Source organism: Fukomys damarensis, unplaced genomic scaffold (genome assembly GCF_012274545.1).
Source record: "Fukomys damarensis isolate Sample0158 unplaced genomic scaffold, DMR_v1.0_HiC HiC_scaffold_17, whole genome shotgun sequence".
NCBI classification, from domain to species: Eukaryota; Metazoa; Chordata; class Mammalia; order Rodentia; family Bathyergidae; genus Fukomys; species Fukomys damarensis.
In genome coordinates, this window is record NW_022900929.1 from 10,191,948 (window position 1) to 10,211,381 (window position 19,434).

Sequence of the window (19,434 nt, forward strand, 5' to 3'; positions counted from 1 at the left end):
TCCCTACACATGGTGGAAGAAGTTACCTCTCTGGCCACTCACCAAGGGGAATGATATGTGGGATTTGTTGTTGTCATGAAGTGAGACTATGGAAGCTTAAAGCAAATGTGTCAGCACCAAACAGCCATCCTGGGGACAGGACAGATTGATCCCAGGATCCTGGACACACACTTTGCCCCATGCTGGAGTGTGGCATTAGTTTTCTAGGCTCATGTTGGTGAATGACCATGGATGACCCCAGTCATCCATTTACTTGATATTAATTTTGTCTCTTGAGCCTTCCTTGGCATGGCTCTGAAGTCCTGTTGTCACCATAGAGGGACATCATGTGATGCAATTGCACCATTGAACACAGGGCTTCCATATCTAAGCCTCTCCTAAAGCACACCATGTTGCTCACAGCCAGGTCTGCCTGGGCTAATGGGCTCAAGGACATGGGTCATGTGCCACTCTGGCTACACTGAGAAGTGAAACCAAAAAGCACCAATATCCATAAACCAAATAGCCCAAAAAGGCACAGACACTTGATGAAATGTTTTGTATGACCTTGGAGCTGTGTATATCTAACTGTAACTGAGAAGGTAAAATGGACCCTTAAAAGATAGAATTTTTTACATCTTAGACAAAGGCTGCTTCTCCAAGCTTCCTTGTGGTGACAGGGACTGCCCTCCACCCCCAGGCCTAACTCTAAGAAAGATTCAATACTTCTAGCCCTCTGGCTAAAGTGTGGCTACGTATTTCTTGGCTTTTGTTCTATATCTCCTATAATTAGAATACTTCTGTATATTCAAAGTGGACAGCAGACTAACTGCCTCTTCAATTGGATCAAATTATAAATAATCTATTTTTCCAATTTTCATGGATATTTCATCACTGGGAATCAGGGGCAATCATACCCACTAACCCACACGGCCTGGCTAGATTCAAGCCTGACCTGGCTCTGGCTAGCAGCACTTCTCCACTCCTTCTTCCAGTACCATCTGGGGGCAGTGATGGAAGGAGCAGTGTCTACCCAGTCTTGGACATAAGAACCCCAACTCCCACAGAAGTTAATGGCCTTGGCATATGCATTGCAGGGAGCCTGGCCGTTCACAGCCCTGAGAGGCAGTCACACATGTGTAAAGGTAGGTATTTTCTTTGCATTTATTGGGCTGTGACCTTTAGAAAGTGAGCCAAGTTGGCTGTGGTTTAACTGTCCTCAGTTTCCCTTCTAACACACTTACCACTCCTTGCACTGCCCCAACCGGTAGGGGCAGGGTTGACTTTGAGCCTCTTCCAAGAATCAACCACATCTGACAGAGCCCAGAAATAGAACAGGCCTGAGAAAGCAAAGCCCCACCAGCCACACCAGTGCGCGGGTCACCCACTGTGTCCCCTCCTCCCCAGGGATCTGCTCTGTGCTGATGAAGTTCAGGGTGGCTGAGAGGGTTGGAGAAGGAAGGTGTTGAGGTGTTTGAACCCCCAGGGGACCCTGCCCCTGCTTGGCCTGAGACATCAGCCTCACAGAGCTCTGGGTGATGTGACCACTTCCTGTCCTGGGCCTGTGCCTTTTCAGTGCAGAAATAGCTCCACTCTGCACAGAGGGCAGGAATTAGTCTGAGGAGGTCTGATGGGTTGGAGAGAATCAACGAGTTGATCTCAGTTACCCTTGATGTTTCTTCAGCCTGGGTGGTCTTGTTTTGTTTCCAAAAGGCATCCTCTCCTTGTTTTCTTTTTCTTTTTCTTTTTTTCAGTATCAGGGATCGAACTCGGGACCTTGAGCTTGTGAGGCAGGTATTGCACCACTGAGCTGAATTTCCAGCCCCCTCTTCTTGGTTTCTAAAAGAACTTTTTTTTTTCCTCAGAAACGAAAGCGATTAATTGTCAACATACTTCGAAATAAAACCTTTCTACTGTTAGATGAGACAGTTTTAATTTTAATATATAAATTTTTCAACTTTTAAAGCTTTCAGAAAGGAAAATAGAAAAATGTATGTTAATTTTTTTACTCACTACACATTAAACATTTTGTTTTATGTCTTTGTTACCAAGGTTATGGTCCACACTGTCCATCACTCCCCCAAAGCATGAGACAATTTGTACAGGTGGAAAGGAGGAAAGCTTATTCAGCGCTAGGTTTAAAAGAGACAAGGAGGCCTTTTGCCTTAAATGTGTGTTTCATCGTGTTCTAGTTTTTAAGGGTTTTTATTGCAAAGAACAAATGGAGAATAATACAGTGAGAAAATGAACCAGGAAATACTACAGTTCTTTCATCTACCAACCTTTCTTCACCCCCTTTCTCCCCTTGTTGAAATGAAACTATAGCCGGCCCTCGTAGGACCAGTCTGCACATTCCTTTCAGACAGGCTGTGGTGCACGCAGAATGGGACTGGATTACACTGTAGTGTGAGGACTTGAGAGAAGCATCCCATGTCTATAAAATCCCTCATTTTAAAGGCCTATTTTACTCTTTCTATCTCAGCTTTCCTGGCACAAATTCAGAGAACCAGAGGAAACAAGTGTCATGCTCATTAGTATTATTACTTAATAAGAAAAATGGGGAATGGACATGAGCAAATGCAAGGAAATATGCACAGAGCTTAAATGTATGAAAAGCTGTTTATCTGCAGTCATAAGAGAAAAGGAAAGTAAAACCACAAAGAGACCATATTTTTTACTTCCCAGGTTAGCGTCATCCTGAGGTGTAACAGCCCATTCACTTTCCATCCTTCTTACACATGGTGTTAGGAGAGCTCAGGGGGTTTTGTATGGGTGGGAGATAGCACCGCTCTCACTCACGGGTGCATACATTGAAAATGTCAGAAAACTCGATGTTTATTGAAGCAATTTTTATAGCAGCAAATTAAAGGAAATAGATCAGGGATCTCTTGGAGGGAGCTAATAAAATACATTTTCTATTTACCAGTGATACTTCGTGGTTTTCCAAATGTTGCTGCACACTGACATTAAAAGAGCTCTGAGATTAATAAATGAAAAAATAAGTTCACTCAATGTATATTGCAAGCCATCTTTGTGTAGGAAATGAAAATAGGAAGAAACATATACATATACACATACACATATATTTATGTATGCACATCTACTTTTGCAGAAATTAGTGTTTGAATTTTCAGCCATGTGATTGCAATATTTAACAATTTTAATACATATTCCTCATGCATATTATATTTTGATACCATTTTCCATGTTACATAAGAATTCATATTTCTGGATGATGGATTTATCTTGTAACTTCCTTTATTAATTTGTTATCGGGCATCCGGAATAATGTAGGGCAATTCAACACAGGGCAATAGCGAGTGAACATCTTCACATGTACATTTCAGTGTTCACGTTTTGTTCCCGAGTGAGCTGATGGTGCTGATGCTTTGATCAGGTGGAAGTTCCCATGCCTGGTCAGTGTGCTCTGCCCACGATGGCCCCCAGTGATTTGCCATCTGATGAGACAGTCAAGCCGAAGGTCAGGTGCTGTTTCACTCACTTGATCTTCACTCTGGTTGTGCATCAGAATCAATGAAAGGTTGTTTTTTAAAATCCCCAAAGTGGACACTGTATCAGTGGCTCTCCGTGGCTCCCAGTAGGAGAGGAAGAGACACAGGTAGAATAGACTGAACAGCATGTCTGGGGTTAGACAGAATTTGAATCATGTAGACTGTGGGATTTTAACACTGACCATATTAACCGTGTGGCAGACTGGCTATGTGTCATTGGGTGTATTCACCACTGGGACTTACTGTGTGTTCAGCATTGGGCAGGTTGAACATTTGGGCTAACAGTGATTCACATGATGCTCCTGAGGCCTGGCTGTTATAGTGTCATAAACATGTCTGTAATATGCAGAGCGAACATTAGAAAGGTCAAAAACTGCCTTGCAGAAATCCCAATGCTCATAAGTACAGGGGACCCTTGAGTTACAACCGGCTGGCATACAAACAACTTGGTCTATACCCAGAATTTTAGCAGTAACTTACTACCAAAGTCTTGAGTTATATCCCAGATGTTGGCCGTTCATGCTTCCAGGTGGTCTCATATACAGATTTAGCCCTTAAAGAATTCTAGGGGGAACATTACAATATCCTTTCTTGTATGGGGTTAATTGAGAAATCCTGGGCCAATATCTCTCTAGGGACACTCAGATGTGCCTGGAAGAAAGTGTGGCCTAAAAATATATAGGAGAGAGATTTTGAAGGCAATTGATCAACTTGAATTACAACCAGCCCTCAAAAACAAATTGAGTTCATAAGTCAAATATCCACTGTATTTGCTATTCAAACAAAACAAAAGCAATCAAATACACAGCCTAAAAGACAGAAACCAGAACTTTAGTCACGTAAACTTTTCCTATTTTCTTTTTTGGTACTGGGGATTGAACTCAGGATCTTGTGCTTGCAAGGTAGGTGGCAGCACCAAGGAGCTAAATCCCTGAGCCCTACATAAACTTTCATAGCTCATACAAATGTTCAGTTTCTAGACTGTTGGGTGAATAATAACATCTCTTTTTCTTCAGGTTTTATTCTATTACTCAGACTTGCCAGTAAGTAGTTATACAGGACTTTGATGAATATAATTAAGTCAATTATTATAAATTGTAACCCACTTGATAATCAAAAATCTTCAAAAATGAAATCTACTATGAAAAGAATTCCAAAGGATGCAGGAAGGGCATAATGGGGGAAATCATGAGACTTGTTACCCAGAAGTTTTGATGTTTTTTAATCATTGAGAACCAAGGATTTTCTTTAATAGTTTTTTTTTTTCACAGCTGAGAAGGACATGATGTCCTCTAGTTGCATAATAATCAATGAGACATAAGTGTCCACCTGTGGAATTGGATAAACATTTGCAGCATTCTTCCACAGAATACCTGCCTTGGACTTGAATCATAGAAGTTCTTTTGGGCAGCGGGAGGTCAGTGGGTAAAAGACTTCCCAACAAGGAACCTTAAATAGCAGGCTTGCCTAGTGGTCTGCCATTGAAGAGCACAGGAGCCAGGAGGAGGAAATATGGGCAGGTAAGGAGGTCGTTCTTTCCACCAGCTCTGAGATTAATGAGGAGGGAGATTTTCAGGTTTCCAGTCTAGGATCAAATAGTTCAGAAGGTAAAAGCAGAGCCCTGAAGACAAGATACTTAGGTTCAAATCCCAGCTTTGCTGCTTGTTAGCTATGTAGCTATGGGAAGTTTCCTTTGACCTCTTTGCCTCAATTACCTCTTTTCTAGAACAGAGACAATTAAAAAAACCAACAGGGTGCTTATGACAAATGAAGTAACTCATGCTTAAACAAGTAACTGGTTCATAGTAAGCAGTATATAACTAACTGCTGTCACTATGTGATTATGGGGCCAACCACCTTGCATAGTAATCTGAAGTTAACTTAGACACTGTCTTCTAAAAATGGGTACATTTAGGAAATGTGAGGAAACTACAGAGAACAGTAATGTGTCACACATTTTGAAAAGCTAGAAGAAAGAATTTGGAATGTTTTCACGGCAAGGAATTAATATTTAAGGTGATAGGCATGCTCAACCTAAGTTAAACATCACACAACGTATACAAGCACCAAATACCACATCAATTTCATAAAAATGTACAACTCTTACATGCCACTTAAAAACAAACAAAAAAGGGCCAATGTCATGGCCAATAACAGGCAGACCAAGTAGCTTCGGCTCTATCTGGGTTTGATGTGTGGCTCCTCATTCTGGGTCTTCCCTCCACACTATCTGGCTTCCCTGCATGGAGCAACTGTGCTGTGGTGGGTAAGCTCTGGACCAAGAAGGGTGAATATGCTGCCCCAAGATGATACTTATCTGCTGCCCCAGAAATGCACTTGATCATTCCAGGATGCCCCATAAGGTGATTCTGAGGACCTCCATGCTCATTTAGTCTATGAGAGCAGCTAGCTGTCAGAACAATATGGATATCCAGGAAACGACATTATCCATCCTGCTAGGCCTGGGCTCATTGTTAACTTCATCATTGCCCTCCCCAAAATAGCAGTTGTTATCAATTACACACACTACCAAAGGAATAATTTATGGACCTCTTTTTTTTTTTTTTTTAAAGGGAGCAACTACAGTGACTCCAGAGCAGGTCAGAGTCTTATCCAAATAAAGACAAATGTGAAGTTAGTGACTAATGAGTAGCCATGTGTGCACCTGTGAAGAAAACACAAATGTATTGACAGGTGCTTAAGGTATTTCTCTCTGATTCATGAGAGGATGCCTTTAGTAAAGAAGCAATGCAAGCCTTGTGTTTTTGTTTTCCCTGTTAAAAGTAATGAAAGGAAGATAGATGATCATGCATATAATTGTTATTATTTTGTAAAATAGTGACCTCAGAAGTTAGGCTAATTTTTCCAATCTATAAACCAGACCACAATTGTACCTAACTAGAAGAATTCCAAGAGGACCATGGATGTGCAATGGAGTAGAAGCTCAGTCCCTATTCCACCCCACCCATCCTTTCTACACAGAATGGAGCTCATCCTTGGAGCTTGAAACATGTGACTACGAGATTTTCTGTTTCTTCAGTACCAGTGCTGTGAAGGACTTGCCTATCGCAAGCAGTATCGTCTTATCTGGTCCACACAACCCCAGCAGACAGGGCATGCTAACTTTACTCTACATAAGAAAATTACAGTGCAAAGAGTTCAAGTATCTGATAGTGAACTACTCCCCTTTAGTAAATTCCAGGCCCAGGATTGAAACCTTGGCTCTGTGGCTCCAGAGTCCATGTGCTCAGCCCTTCTATCATGTTGCTCCTTGGGGTTGCTGCCTTTTGTGGGGAAACAGTGAGGATCAAGATGTATGATGCTGTGAGCACTAGTGCAGAGCTGAGCACACGCAGTTCCAGTCATTCTTGAAGGTTTTCTATTGTCATCGATTGTCTCAGACCTTGAACCTTAATCTGGTAACCTTGAAAAGAGCAGTGACAATGGGCATCTTCAACTGTGTGTGGCATCTGTTGGAATCAGTGCCCAAGGGAGGAGTCACAGCCACCAACACAGGGAGAGACATACAACGTGGTGTCAGAGCCTTGGTAGCCATGAGGTCTCAATATTGCGGCTTAGTTGTGCTATTTTTCAATTAAATTTCATCAAATTGAAACACACAATGAATGCCCAGAGAAGACTTTTGGTATGTTTTTATTGTGTCTATTACAAATATCAAAGTACAGTTAAATAGCAAAGAAGCCGTCAGTGTGGGTTGACTGGAGATTTCCAGGGTTGACCCAGCCTATTGGAAGAGACCCTGACCAGAAGCAGTGAGCTGTGCATACTGAGGCTGTGAAGACCTGGGCTGGCTGGAGGAGCTGTGGGGACCATGGAAGGATGGCGCTCCGGGTTACCGCTGGCCAAGCCTTTTTGTAACAGAGGGAAGTTGCAGACTTTGCACATGGGTGCACGTGTCTCCATCTGTCAGGTGCTTTTCCCGTCACAGAAGACAGCTGACCTTCTGCACAGACAGTAGGTGACCAGCGCCCCATGGAGGGCACTCTTGATCAGCAGCAGGAGATAGGTGTAGTAGGCAGAGGTGCTGCTGAACTGCAGGTCCAGTAAATCTAAGAGAAGTCAGGTCATGAGCTTCAGCTGCTCTGAGACAGCACTGGACACACAGTGGGGAGTTGTCACAGGGTGTTGGAGTGACACCAGCCCTCAAACCCAAGCCCAAAGGTTAGCACCTTCCACTCCTGCCAGGGCCACCAAGGGTGAGATTCAATTTGCAACTCAACTCAATGAACAACCTCTGCTGAATTACCTAGAAGCTTCTTAGTATTAAATAGTCAGGTCCATAGTTAATAAATGAATCCAATTAGAGGAAAAGTTGTGCAATAAATTGGTTGGAGAATTTTTTCATCCCCAACATATCTCCAAGTAATAATTAGAGATAATATTTATGAGCCATTGGGCAAATGCTGAACTGTATTCTGAGAGATTTAAACGTAAATGTAAATTTTACGTATTGTCTATAACAATCTAGAAAAGAAGAAGGAAAGGAGGAAGGGAGAGAGAAAGAGGGAGAAGGGTTTTCACTTACATTTTGTAATTGAACTGAGGGCACAGTAAGAAGCAATTTTTTTGATATCATGAATTACTAAGTGACAGCCCCAGATTTGGATCCAAAAAAAATGGCACTAAAAAAACACATTCTTATCTGTTTTTCATCTTCAAATGTAACAAAAAAACATAAAAACCTTGTATTAGGTTGAATTGCTAACTTGAAGCATCTGAGGGATTATGCACTGCCCACACTGTGAGATGTGGGGGAAAGGGACAATCCAGGGGAATACACTGGTGCACACAGTCAGGTGGGTGTGTGAGTTTAGAAAGAAGGGGCAGTGCAGGAAATGTGACAAAGTGGTTAATCTAAATTCTATGGGATGCACAGTGGCTGTGGCATGCTGCTCTGTCTTGTGAGCATTGCTTGCAAGCATCGCTTGTTGTTGCTGTCATGTTATTGGGCAGTTACAGTGAAGATCCTTTGTAATTCTGCAAGAAATATGTGATGTCAAGACATGATTAAAGACAATCACAGTGGGTCACAGTGGCTACACCATGCATCCCAATGCCAATTCTCTGCCTGGGGAAATTTCCGTTTTACATGGTCCATCTTCACAGTTGGAACTCAAGAATCACTAGCTCTTGAGAAGAAAGGAATCTCAGTAAATCTGTTCCTAACTCTCTGCCCTTGGTCAGGGAAGGGTTATCTCCTACCTCATTGCTCAGTGTGGCATCTGAAGTCCAGAGCCTCATGAACACTGGAAACAGAGGGGAAACAGAGGAAAGGCCAGCAGGGTGGACCAAATACCTCAGGTCACATTCTTGGTACACATAGAGGGAGAAGGGCCAGAAACTAGTACTGATCATGAGCCTGCTAAATGGGCCGCCATGTTGGATGCTTGTCATCTGGGCCCTGATGCCTCCGGTAAGTAAGTGTGGTATAATTCTGAGTTTGGTATAATTATTGGTTGGCAGGTGAGCAGTTATTGCTCACAAATGATGTCCCTCCTCCATGTTCCTGCAAGTGATAATTAAGACACCTGGGCTGCACCCAGTCTGTGGGGCTCAGAAGCGTGCACTTCCCACCCCGCCACATGTCCATCCTGACCCTGGGCCTTGGCCTTGGAGTTTCTTGGCCTGTGACTCTACTGTAGTAAAAGAAGAGCAGAGGAGGAGTAAGGGCATAAGCTTTTCATTAAAGGTCTTGAATTGAACCTCCAGACCTGGCTGCGCAGTGTGTGAAACAGGCTCAATTAATTTTAGCTCATTTTCTTCATCTGTAAAATGGGGTGAAAACTACCGTGTCACGAGAGAGAAGCATTATGAAGATTGACCGGGAAACCTGAGCAGCACACGGCCCAAGGTCTTCTGTACACAGGACTCAATGCCAGATCTTCTTGCTAGTGACTTAAAAAATGTGTAGGTTTCACTAGCTGTTATGCTTTCTTCATTCATTACAAGTAAATGAATGAACAAATGAAATATGTTTGTTCAAATGGTTTAGACACGTCACTGTGTCCTCTGATTACAGTCATGTCTTACTTAAGTCACTAGTTTACCGTATGCATATGAAAGGGAAGCATTACTTTAGGGTGTGACACTATTTTGCAATGGCTAGCCATTCTGTTTTTACTAATTTACGCCAAGACAATTCAAGTGAAGGTGATCAAGAAGAAAAAAGTGCGGAAGCATGACATTGAAGTAATTAGACAGTAAAACTTACCATCTTTGGAGGAAGTTCCTGATTCAGTAGTATTGACAACTAGAAGATAGGAGAACAAATACTTGGAGATTATTCTTGCCTATTGTTTGGCACTCTGTATAAATGTGTGTGTGTGTGTGTGTGTGTGTGTGTGATATTTTTGGTAAAGACACAACAGAGATATTCAGAGTTAATATTAATAAAAGCTATTACATGTTGATTGATCACTTGTGGGCCAGGCACTGTGCTACCTGCTTCACTTGGATACTCTTTTTCACTTCCCCCAACAACATCTAAGTGAGTTTTCCTCTGATACGAATGAGGAACTAGATTGAAAGGCTGTAGCAGAAAATCTTCTAGTATCTTAATTATTCTTAGTAAATGACCTTTTAAAAAATCTAGAGATTGACCATTGGGCACAATTCTTTCCCATAAGAGAAAGATAAGACTGGTTATTTTTCTGTTTCTTGGAATAAAATTTGAGATGAGAATTATCCTTATCTATCATGGCTCTTAGGAATTGAATTAATTTAAAGTGTGACTTGTAGACTATTCTATAACCTGTACACCTTTAGCCCTTTTCTTCCTATTTCACACTGTCAATTATATCACTAGGTTCTTATGTACCATTATAGTGTCATGCAGGCTTTTCTACCTAAAGCCAGAAAAGTGCAAATAAGGGATCAGGAGGGAATATAAAAGTATACTGCCATAAAATACAGCAGACATACACGAAACTTACCATTTTCATCTGTCAGACTAGCTTCTCTGGGACTAAGAGTGGTGACAACTACAAGAAATGAGACAGTAGTCGGTTAGTCATCCCTATTGTGTGTGTATAAATAAATATATATGGATAATTAGATAGACACAGTCCTGACACACAAACACAAGAGACTTTCATTTTTCTAATTAACAAAACACTTTCTTTGCAGTGCTGAGGATGAAACCCAGGGCTCTTGCATCCTAGATATGGTCTCTCTACCCCTGAGCTCTGTTCCCAGCCTGAGATAACCATCAAAAATATGAACACTGCAGCTACAAATAAAAGTGGCCTTCAAAAATGTGATGCAAGGAAGACCAAACAGCATATTAGATGCATTTGAAGGAGTCTGACTTAGAGAAATTTTCCCACTTAAGCAGAAAAAAGCAGCCTAGTTTTAAAATCATGTGTATTACCAATATCCCTGAGTCATTTACAGGACTTTCCGGAGATGATGCATTTGTGAACATGAGGACATCGATCTTAATGCTAAAGGTGTAGGGAAAGTGGGAAGGGTAGGGGAAAGGTACTAAGGGAAAAGGAAAAAAAAATATGAGAAAATGAAAAAATGGAAATAAAGTGTTTGTGAATGGGGAGGGGAGGAAGGGGTGAAGGGAGGGCGGGGACAAGGGGAAAATTGAGAACCAAGACCTGTCATGTAGAGATACAAGATCCCAACAATGAATGTAACTGTGCTGTATCCTTAAAATGTACCAGTAAACTCAATGAGAAAAGAGAAAAGAGCGTTGCCACACCAGGCACTGTGTTCAGTGCTTCTCCCACATCATCTTGTTTAAACCCCCAGTAACACTAAAGTGATTTGTGTTCTGTACAGTTCCATATTACCAATGAGGAAACAGAGTTTAAAGAGTAGAGGTAACATACCAGAGACTAGCAGAGCCAGGATCCAAAGGGTAGTGTAAAGAATTATAAGATACACAACCTATGGCATGCATGTTATTTGCTTTTCTTTTAAGAAAAAAGATGTTAATGTAGAGTTGTTTTTTCTAAACCGAAACCTCCGTATTCAGGTTTTATGGCAGTGTTGGCACTTTGCAGTAAATAAATGGGCTTTGGGTTACAGTCTGGACAGTCATCTCTAAAATGTTCGCCATCGCTGAGAACATATGGAAAATACTTTGCAAAACTAATGCATAGACATCTAGAGAAAATAATTATAGAGAGAACACAATTCCACCATTGTGGATGGATGCTATGAAAATCTCCTAGTATTTTCATCATTCTTTGCGGGAGTTGAACATTTCAGTCATTATGGTTAATTTCAATACAGTACAGTCATTCTTTGTGGGAATAGAAAGACAAAGTCTACATTTGTCATTCTCCGAATAAAAGCTAAGGTTAGCATTTATTTATCTATGATTAAAAAACAAAACTCAAGCCGGGCGTGGTGGCTCACTCCTGTAATCCCAGCACTTGGGAGGCTGAGGCAGGAGGATCGTTGTGAGTTTGAGACCAACCTGGGCTACATAGTGAGTTCCAGGTCAGTCTTAACTACAGAGTGAGACCCTGTCTCAAAAAAACAAAAAACAAACAAACAAACAAACAAAAACCAATACTCAAAAAAACTGGATAGCCTTATTTCTGCAGTCAGGAGAAACAACACACAAGTGAGTGAAATTCTTTTCTTGAAATAATTGAGAGCACATTGTTGTGTTCTCTAATCAACAGTCACATAATGCCAAGATCAGTAGTTTATTGTGTTGGTGTAAAGGAAATGCTAGAGAAATTGAAAAGCTAAAATGCTCAGGAAGAGGGAAAAAAGGTGTAGCAAAGGTAAACACCACTGAAACTTACCATTTTGATCTTTCAATTCAGCTTCTCTGGGATTAATAAAATTGACAGCTAAGACAAATGACAGCAAGTACTAGTCAGTTATCCAAGGCTATTATTTAACAGTATATGTATGTGCACATACATTTTATATATGTAAATATCAATTTATACAATCTGTTGACAGAAAGGTAGGAGAAACTGACGGTAGAAATGTGAGTCCTGCTTCCACCAACCTAATTTGTCTGTATGAGATTCGGTAGATATTTCATATATTATATTGCTCCACGGGAAGATGTCAAAGATCCCACATTAGTTTTGTATCTCTTCAAAATCACTTCATTCATTTCTGTTTCTGTGTATTTTTTAGCTTTAAAAAACAATCTTCAAGAAGCAGCAATAGAAAAAAAACCGCTATAGGATGAAGTTGACAGAACACCTTCCTTGATTCTGTTGCTATGAAAGATGTTAGTTTACATATTTGATGCCAAATAAAACCTCATTACACTGGAACTGCTCTCCTATGTAGTATTCATTACCATGAAATTTAGTATTCATTTTACTTTTCCCCGATCACTTGAAAAAAATCAGAACGTAACTGGCCACCTAAATATTAACCTTGCATTTTGCATATTTTCCTCTTTTCTTTTTTTTTTTTTTAGGAATGAAAATAAAAGTTGGGGATATTTTTGTAATTATACTTTAATTTGTTTTAGAAAAGATACAAAACAATGCACTTCTACATAAATGCATGTAAGCTATATTTTGAAAAGCAAATGTTTTCACTGCCACCATTTCATTTGCTGTTCCTCATTGCCCCACAGAAAGTCAGGCAACTGTTGAGGCCTCACTGATCACTGCAGAAACAAAAGGTCCCAGAGGATGGAGACTCACTGGAAAATCTGGATGGTTGGTGAGAAAGATCTTCACAGTTTTGTCATGTGAATGTTTCCCAATGGTTCAAAAGAGCTTATTAGCTATACAGGAACGACCAAGAGGATTCCTTTCCATGGCTGGTCTGGGGCCTTAGGGCGGTTGCTTATGACTCAGAACTGTGATGTACAGCGAGTTACTGGGCCACTGACAGGCTTTGCACATCCAGCCCTTGGCCCAGCAGTGCAGACCTATGCAACATTACATCAGATGCACTTCTTTGAGACATTGACCTAAATGGTGCAAGACCTTGAGTAATTAGGAAAAGAACACTCCCACCCACCCCGGTACCAGGGATCATTCTCAGGACCTTGTGCTTGCAAGGCAGGTGCGGTGCCACTGAGCTAAATCCCCTGCCCAAAAGAGCGTTCCATCTTCCCTGCAGTGTATCTATCCTGGGACACCAACTCCTCTGAGACTGTTCTTATCCACTTGCCCACTCAGGCCTGACATAAACTAGTACTACAAAAAGTGTTACGTAATTACATCTGGCAATGGTGTAAAATATATTCATAATGCAGAATGAAACTAAGCTCTTATCTATTAGCCTCTCTCAAGTATCAGTTATGAAATTCTGCCTAACATGATATATGAGATCAACATCAAATCAACTCGTTAGGTATGAAACTGCAGTAGCCAAGATTATACTGCTTTATTGAGTTGGGACCTAGCTATTCCTACTGAGCACTATTTTATCAAATAAGACTTTATTCTTCATAAATAAAACTTTGTGCACAGCATAATTGAAGTGGGTGTCTTTGGTGGGACATTCCTGAATGACATAATATTGTTCTTATTTCTAAATCAAGTGTTCAAAAGTGGAACACTTAGCATGTTATACATTGCTAGATTTTTTCATGTATGTTGCCTGATTGAATTTATACAATTCTTAAAATATCATGTTTTAATAGTCTAGATGTAAAAAAAAAAAGAGGCTGAGATAGCTTAAGAAAATTTTTTTTTCTCAAAGCCTCTACAATTTTCATACTATAGGAAATAACAGGGCATTTGTGTTACCATTAAATCTAAGATTTAAGAAGACTGATTTGTTTTTGCATTAATAGTTGATAGATAAGGTGGGGTATTCTCTTTCAAATAATTATTCTGGAAGATTATGTTTATACATGCATACCTTCATTTACAGGAGGAAAGAGAATCTCTTGATCAGCTCCTCCTCTGTTTTTCTCATGTTTGACGATACATCTGTGCTCTTTATCCATTGAATCTCCAGTCACTGTTAGCCAGCTGAGCTTCATGTAGGTGTCATTAGTCTTCACGGTGTCTCCCTGCAGGGACTTCAGAATCGTATCCCCATCTTTCTCTTTCCAGGATACCTTAATATCTTCAGGGAAAAACTTCTCCAAAAGACAAAGGTATGTTCCGGCCTTATGGAGCTTTGTTTCAGCAATTGAAGGAAGAAACATAATGGGCTTGGGGGAAATGTCCGTGTTAAACGTTTTGTCTGTGTGAAAAAGTGGAACATCAATAAAAAAGAAATCATTAGAGAAATACAAACACTTCGTGTTTCGTAAGCACCTAGGTCACGGCGATAGGAAGACGAGCTGGCTTGGTGGAAGTATTCACACTGATTATGTTCCTTAATGTATTGATGCGCTAAGAGGTTCAGGAAGTTAAGCAATTGGCAAAAAAGTGGCAGCTGTTAAGTGGCAGAGCCTAGGAGAAAACTTGGCCTTTGTCCTTTTCCACATGTTCAGATGGGACATGATTTTTAATTGTTCATAATTGAGGAATCCAACATCTGGGAGCCCATTCACTTTTTCATATCTCCTTTGTTTCCTCAAAGTGGAGAATGTTTTCAGGATGGGTGTCAGTGGAAGGGGAGGAGGCCAGTCCCTTGGATTATGTTTCTAGAGATAAGGATGTGGTCCCTTCTAAAGAGCTTCCCTTTCTCATCCTTTGTCACTCCTTCTGGCCAAGTAGCTGTCATTTTCATGTTCCGCCATCTTGTGCCACCCACTTTTCATGTACCTGTTTCTAGGATGCACCTTGTCTTTTTTTCATGAAATAAATACCAAGAGGAGGCTTTAATTCTTATAGCAATATGCTATCATTTCTTTTAGAGGCGATCTCACTCCACAAGTACCCAGGTCTAGCAAATGTGGAGCCCATGCCTAGCTTAACATTCCCTAGTTCTCAGTTAATCTCTGCTCTTACACATCAAGCTTTCACATCTGAACCCCCGTGGATGCTCGAGTTAGGCTCTACTTAAAACCGTACTTCCTAATATATCACAGCATCTGAATTTAGAAGCAAAATAGCATCATTTCCAAGAGTTCTAATAAAAATTTTATCAATCATTTTCAAAAGTGCTTTTGTGTTAATCTTATCAGTTAATGCACACCCAAATTTCATTTTGCATACTTCATGTTTACTAAAAATATACTTTAGTTTGGAAATTATTTTGAAATTCAAGTGTTTCTAACTATATACCACAGGTGTATTTTTCATATTTTGTGTAATACAAATTGGCCCTTTTATATTTTATACAGAGGTTTATACAGAGCTGCATATCCATATTTTATGCATATTTTATGCAGGTTTATGCAGAGCTGCATATCCATATTTTAATTCTCTGTATCTCTCTCAAAATTAGTATTTACCCAAACTCCTCATCTGCTTCAGAGATACACTATTCTTTTCATCACACCTACTGAATAAAGTGTAAAAATAATCGGTGCAAGTTTAAAAGTTATGCTTCCAGGGTTACTAGCAGACACAATGTGAAAACATATCACAAAGCCTCATATGTTTCCAAAGCCACATCATTTGTGTCTGAAATGTTAACTGGTTACATTTTTATTTTTAAGCCAATGATTTACAAATGTTGGAATTTCCTAACCTGATTTCCAATCAAGACTCAAATATAGGTAGTCAGTATTCTGTTTTGGCTAGTTTGAAGTTAGTATAGCAACTCACAAATATACACAACCAGTAAGCATATAACATGAACATTTCTGAGCATGTAATAAAAATATATGATGCTAAATTTATTTTAATTTCATACATCTTGCTTTCCGTGAGACCTATAAGACACTATTTTTCTCACTTTATATGTACTTAAAAAGCATGTAATTAAAAAGGATTAAAATTTTAATCGTGCATTATATTTATATAACTTAGCCTAAGTCAATACATTAAATCTAATTTTCATCTTAGGATCTTGTGTTTCTTCATGGGAATGCTTCAGATTCATTATTGCAAAGAAATTGAAAAATCAAATGATGAATTGGAAAACATTACAGGAGCACAGCCTTCATTGCTTCTTATTATCTCTGAGAAAGACTCAAGTTTCTTGCTTTTGAGGATAAAATGAATCTTTAACTTTCATAACTTTCTCGTGCAGTAGTTAGCTAACCATTGGATAGTGTACTTGACTATGTGTAGTTAGTATCTATACTTAGAATTCTTATTTTTTATATTACCTGATCTTTTTAGCATGACTTTTAAATTTTATGTATTTAGGGTATTTTCCATGGTCAAAACTTTTTCACCATGCATAGACTGAGTCCTATTTTATTTGAATATTGAATTGAACGACTACCATATAGTTATTTATTTTAACAATAAATCCGCCAACCTCATTTATCTATATTTACTCTCCTAATCCAACCACATATTTTGAGTTAAATTGTCTTAGTTTATATTTTAAGATGCAGCAATATGAATTGTATAGAAATTTGCCAAATGTCAGTGGCAACGTCTATTGAATGAATTATATTTTGAATCTAAACATGATTTATTCGTGTTTTCTATTCTTTTATCAAATATTTATTTCCTATTTAAATGTGTATTTCACATTTATGACAAATTTCCTACCATATTTAATTGATTTTGTAGCTTGACCATTTTCTGTGTGAATTTAAAGTTCTCTCTCATCAATATGGGGAGAAGTCTAATCTTACTGACTAAAAATTTCAGGATCAGTGAATATTGATATTTCAAGCACTATCTGTTAACATAAAAGATGCAGATTTACAGCACATATAACAATAACAATTTGGAAAAGCATGTTGTATTTTCATTTTTTGCCAAATGATGAAATATCTAAAGAGATAAAATATCTCCAGACTCATATTTTGTGAGTAGATGTTAAGACACCTTGCATTTCAGCAGTTAGAAGTACAACTCAATCCTATGGAGAATTTCTTCTCTATAAATGTTATTTGTTGATAACCACTTTCCAGACTGGATAAAATATTGTTTTTTAACTTTTGGATTGGAATAACTTTTATTGAACATCTATTATATGTGGGCCAAGGTATGAAGAACTTCATTTACATTATCACATTCAATTCTCATATAACCTTGCTGAATTCACACTGTTGACCCATTTTGTGGATTAGGAGACTGAGGCCAAAGAATAATCACCTCTGCTCACTGACCTGTTAATAATGGAGCTCGAAGGCTAGGTCTTTCTACCTGCCACACCCAGACTCTCCCACAACCCACTCGGCCCTGAGAAAAGGGAGTGATCTGTTCCACTCTGCTCCCCTGAGTCCAGCATGGGTTTATCCGTAATGATGAACTGCGTCCCACTGTCAACACTTTAGTGACATCACAGTATATGTTACATGGGAGCATTTTATAGACATTCCACATACAGAAAGCCACTGTCTATGCATTTACCTATATAAGGCTTTCTAACACAGTCTCTCCTAAGATTTTTACCTTGAATTTTCTTCCTAGTCTCCTTTCTTCTAACCACATTATATTTCAAATAAGATCATTTCTTGTCTTCTATTACCTTGTAAATGTTGGGTTACTCTGATACACACCTGTGACAATAAGTTTTGTTCCTCTACTGAAGGTTTTCTTTACTCCATACCCACAGTGATGGAACCCCTATCAAAAAACTTCACACGGTTTGAAGTCCCTGAATTCCTCAGTGTCTTGGCTGCTCGTGGCCTGAAGATCTATAGATTTCTGACTCTTTTGAGATTTCTGACTTCTCAGGTTTCTGACTCTGTTTTATTTTGCTCATAACAAGTTATATGGCTGAAAAGATCAAATGACTGAAGTTTTAGGTGTTTTATTTTCTTTAAAATAACAACGTCAATATAAATCAACTCAACCTTGGCTACCAGAACTGAGGTGACAGTAAAACTAACCATGATACAATTGGATTAAAAATACTGTAGAAACACAAGAGAAAATTATTTTAACAGCCCTGTCATAGTCAATTTGTTTGCTCTTTTGTGTCCAAAATGATATTTTTTTATCACTGCATATTTGCAGTACCTAATGTTTATGGTCCCTTATGTGGGGTTTGTACATGTACAAAACACATCCTAATTCCCCTTTTCATCTCCTACCCCCCACATCCCTTCTCCCTGTCTACATCTCTTGATTCCCTTCCCATTTGAGAAAATCTATCTCTCTACTTTCTTATCTGTCTTTTATTTTGCTCTTTATTTATACCTTGGGGTTTCCCATATAAGAGAAACCATGTGATATTAAGCTTTTATGTATAGTTTATTTCACTTACCACAGTCTCAAGATGCATCCATTTTCCCACAAATGAATCAAGTCTGTCCTTCTTCAGGGCACAGTAGTACTCCACTGTGTGTAAATAGCATATTTTCTTTATCTATTCATCTGTTGATGGGCATGTAGGCTGCTTCCCAGAGGTAGCTATTATGAATTGTGTTGTCATAAACATCGACTTTCATAGGACAAAGCCTTGCCTTTACTTACAGATACGCAACATTTTGCAGTTCCATTGGTGGCCCTTAAGGCTGAGCACATGTTTATGTGTCCTCAGTTTGTAGCCTGAATCTGACTTCATTCAGCTTATGGCAAGCCAAGTTGATAGCTCTGGCCTGGCCCTTCTGGGAAGCATGGCGACAGACACTTGGTCCTCCAGGTCACCTGAATGTGGCTATCTGCCTGACTCTATCTATATGAGGTCCCTGTCTGTGCAAGACGTTAGTGCAAGGAGGCCCATCACTCCGATGCCGTAGAGATGTGCAATGGCTTCTTTAAGGATCATTTCCTCCACGTCTCCAAATGGACGCAGAAGGCATGTTCTACCCCACACGCAACCATTTCCTCTTATAGGGACCATATACGGAAGCCTTTTTCTAATTTTACAATGGAAAAACATCAGAATAAAAAATTTGATGTGAGTCTCACCAGTGAATAAAGAGGATATATTCCTCCACATACTGGTTTCACGTTCAGGCATAAAATGTTACTATTTCTTGCTAAGTAATCCCTGGCTATTT

General features: G+C 39.5%; 1 gene segment (V, D, J or C); it reads right to left on the reverse strand.

Moving 5' to 3' along the window:
• Positions 1-7,158: 7,158 nt before the first annotated feature.
• Positions 7,159-18,039, reverse strand: LOC104873671. The segment is given in 6 exon segments: positions 7,159-7,561; positions 9,724-9,762; positions 10,445-10,492; positions 12,281-12,328; positions 14,322-14,651; positions 17,986-18,039. Coding segments are annotated over 5 exon segments (570 nt in total).
• Between the last annotated feature and the right edge of the window lie 1,395 nt (positions 18,040-19,434).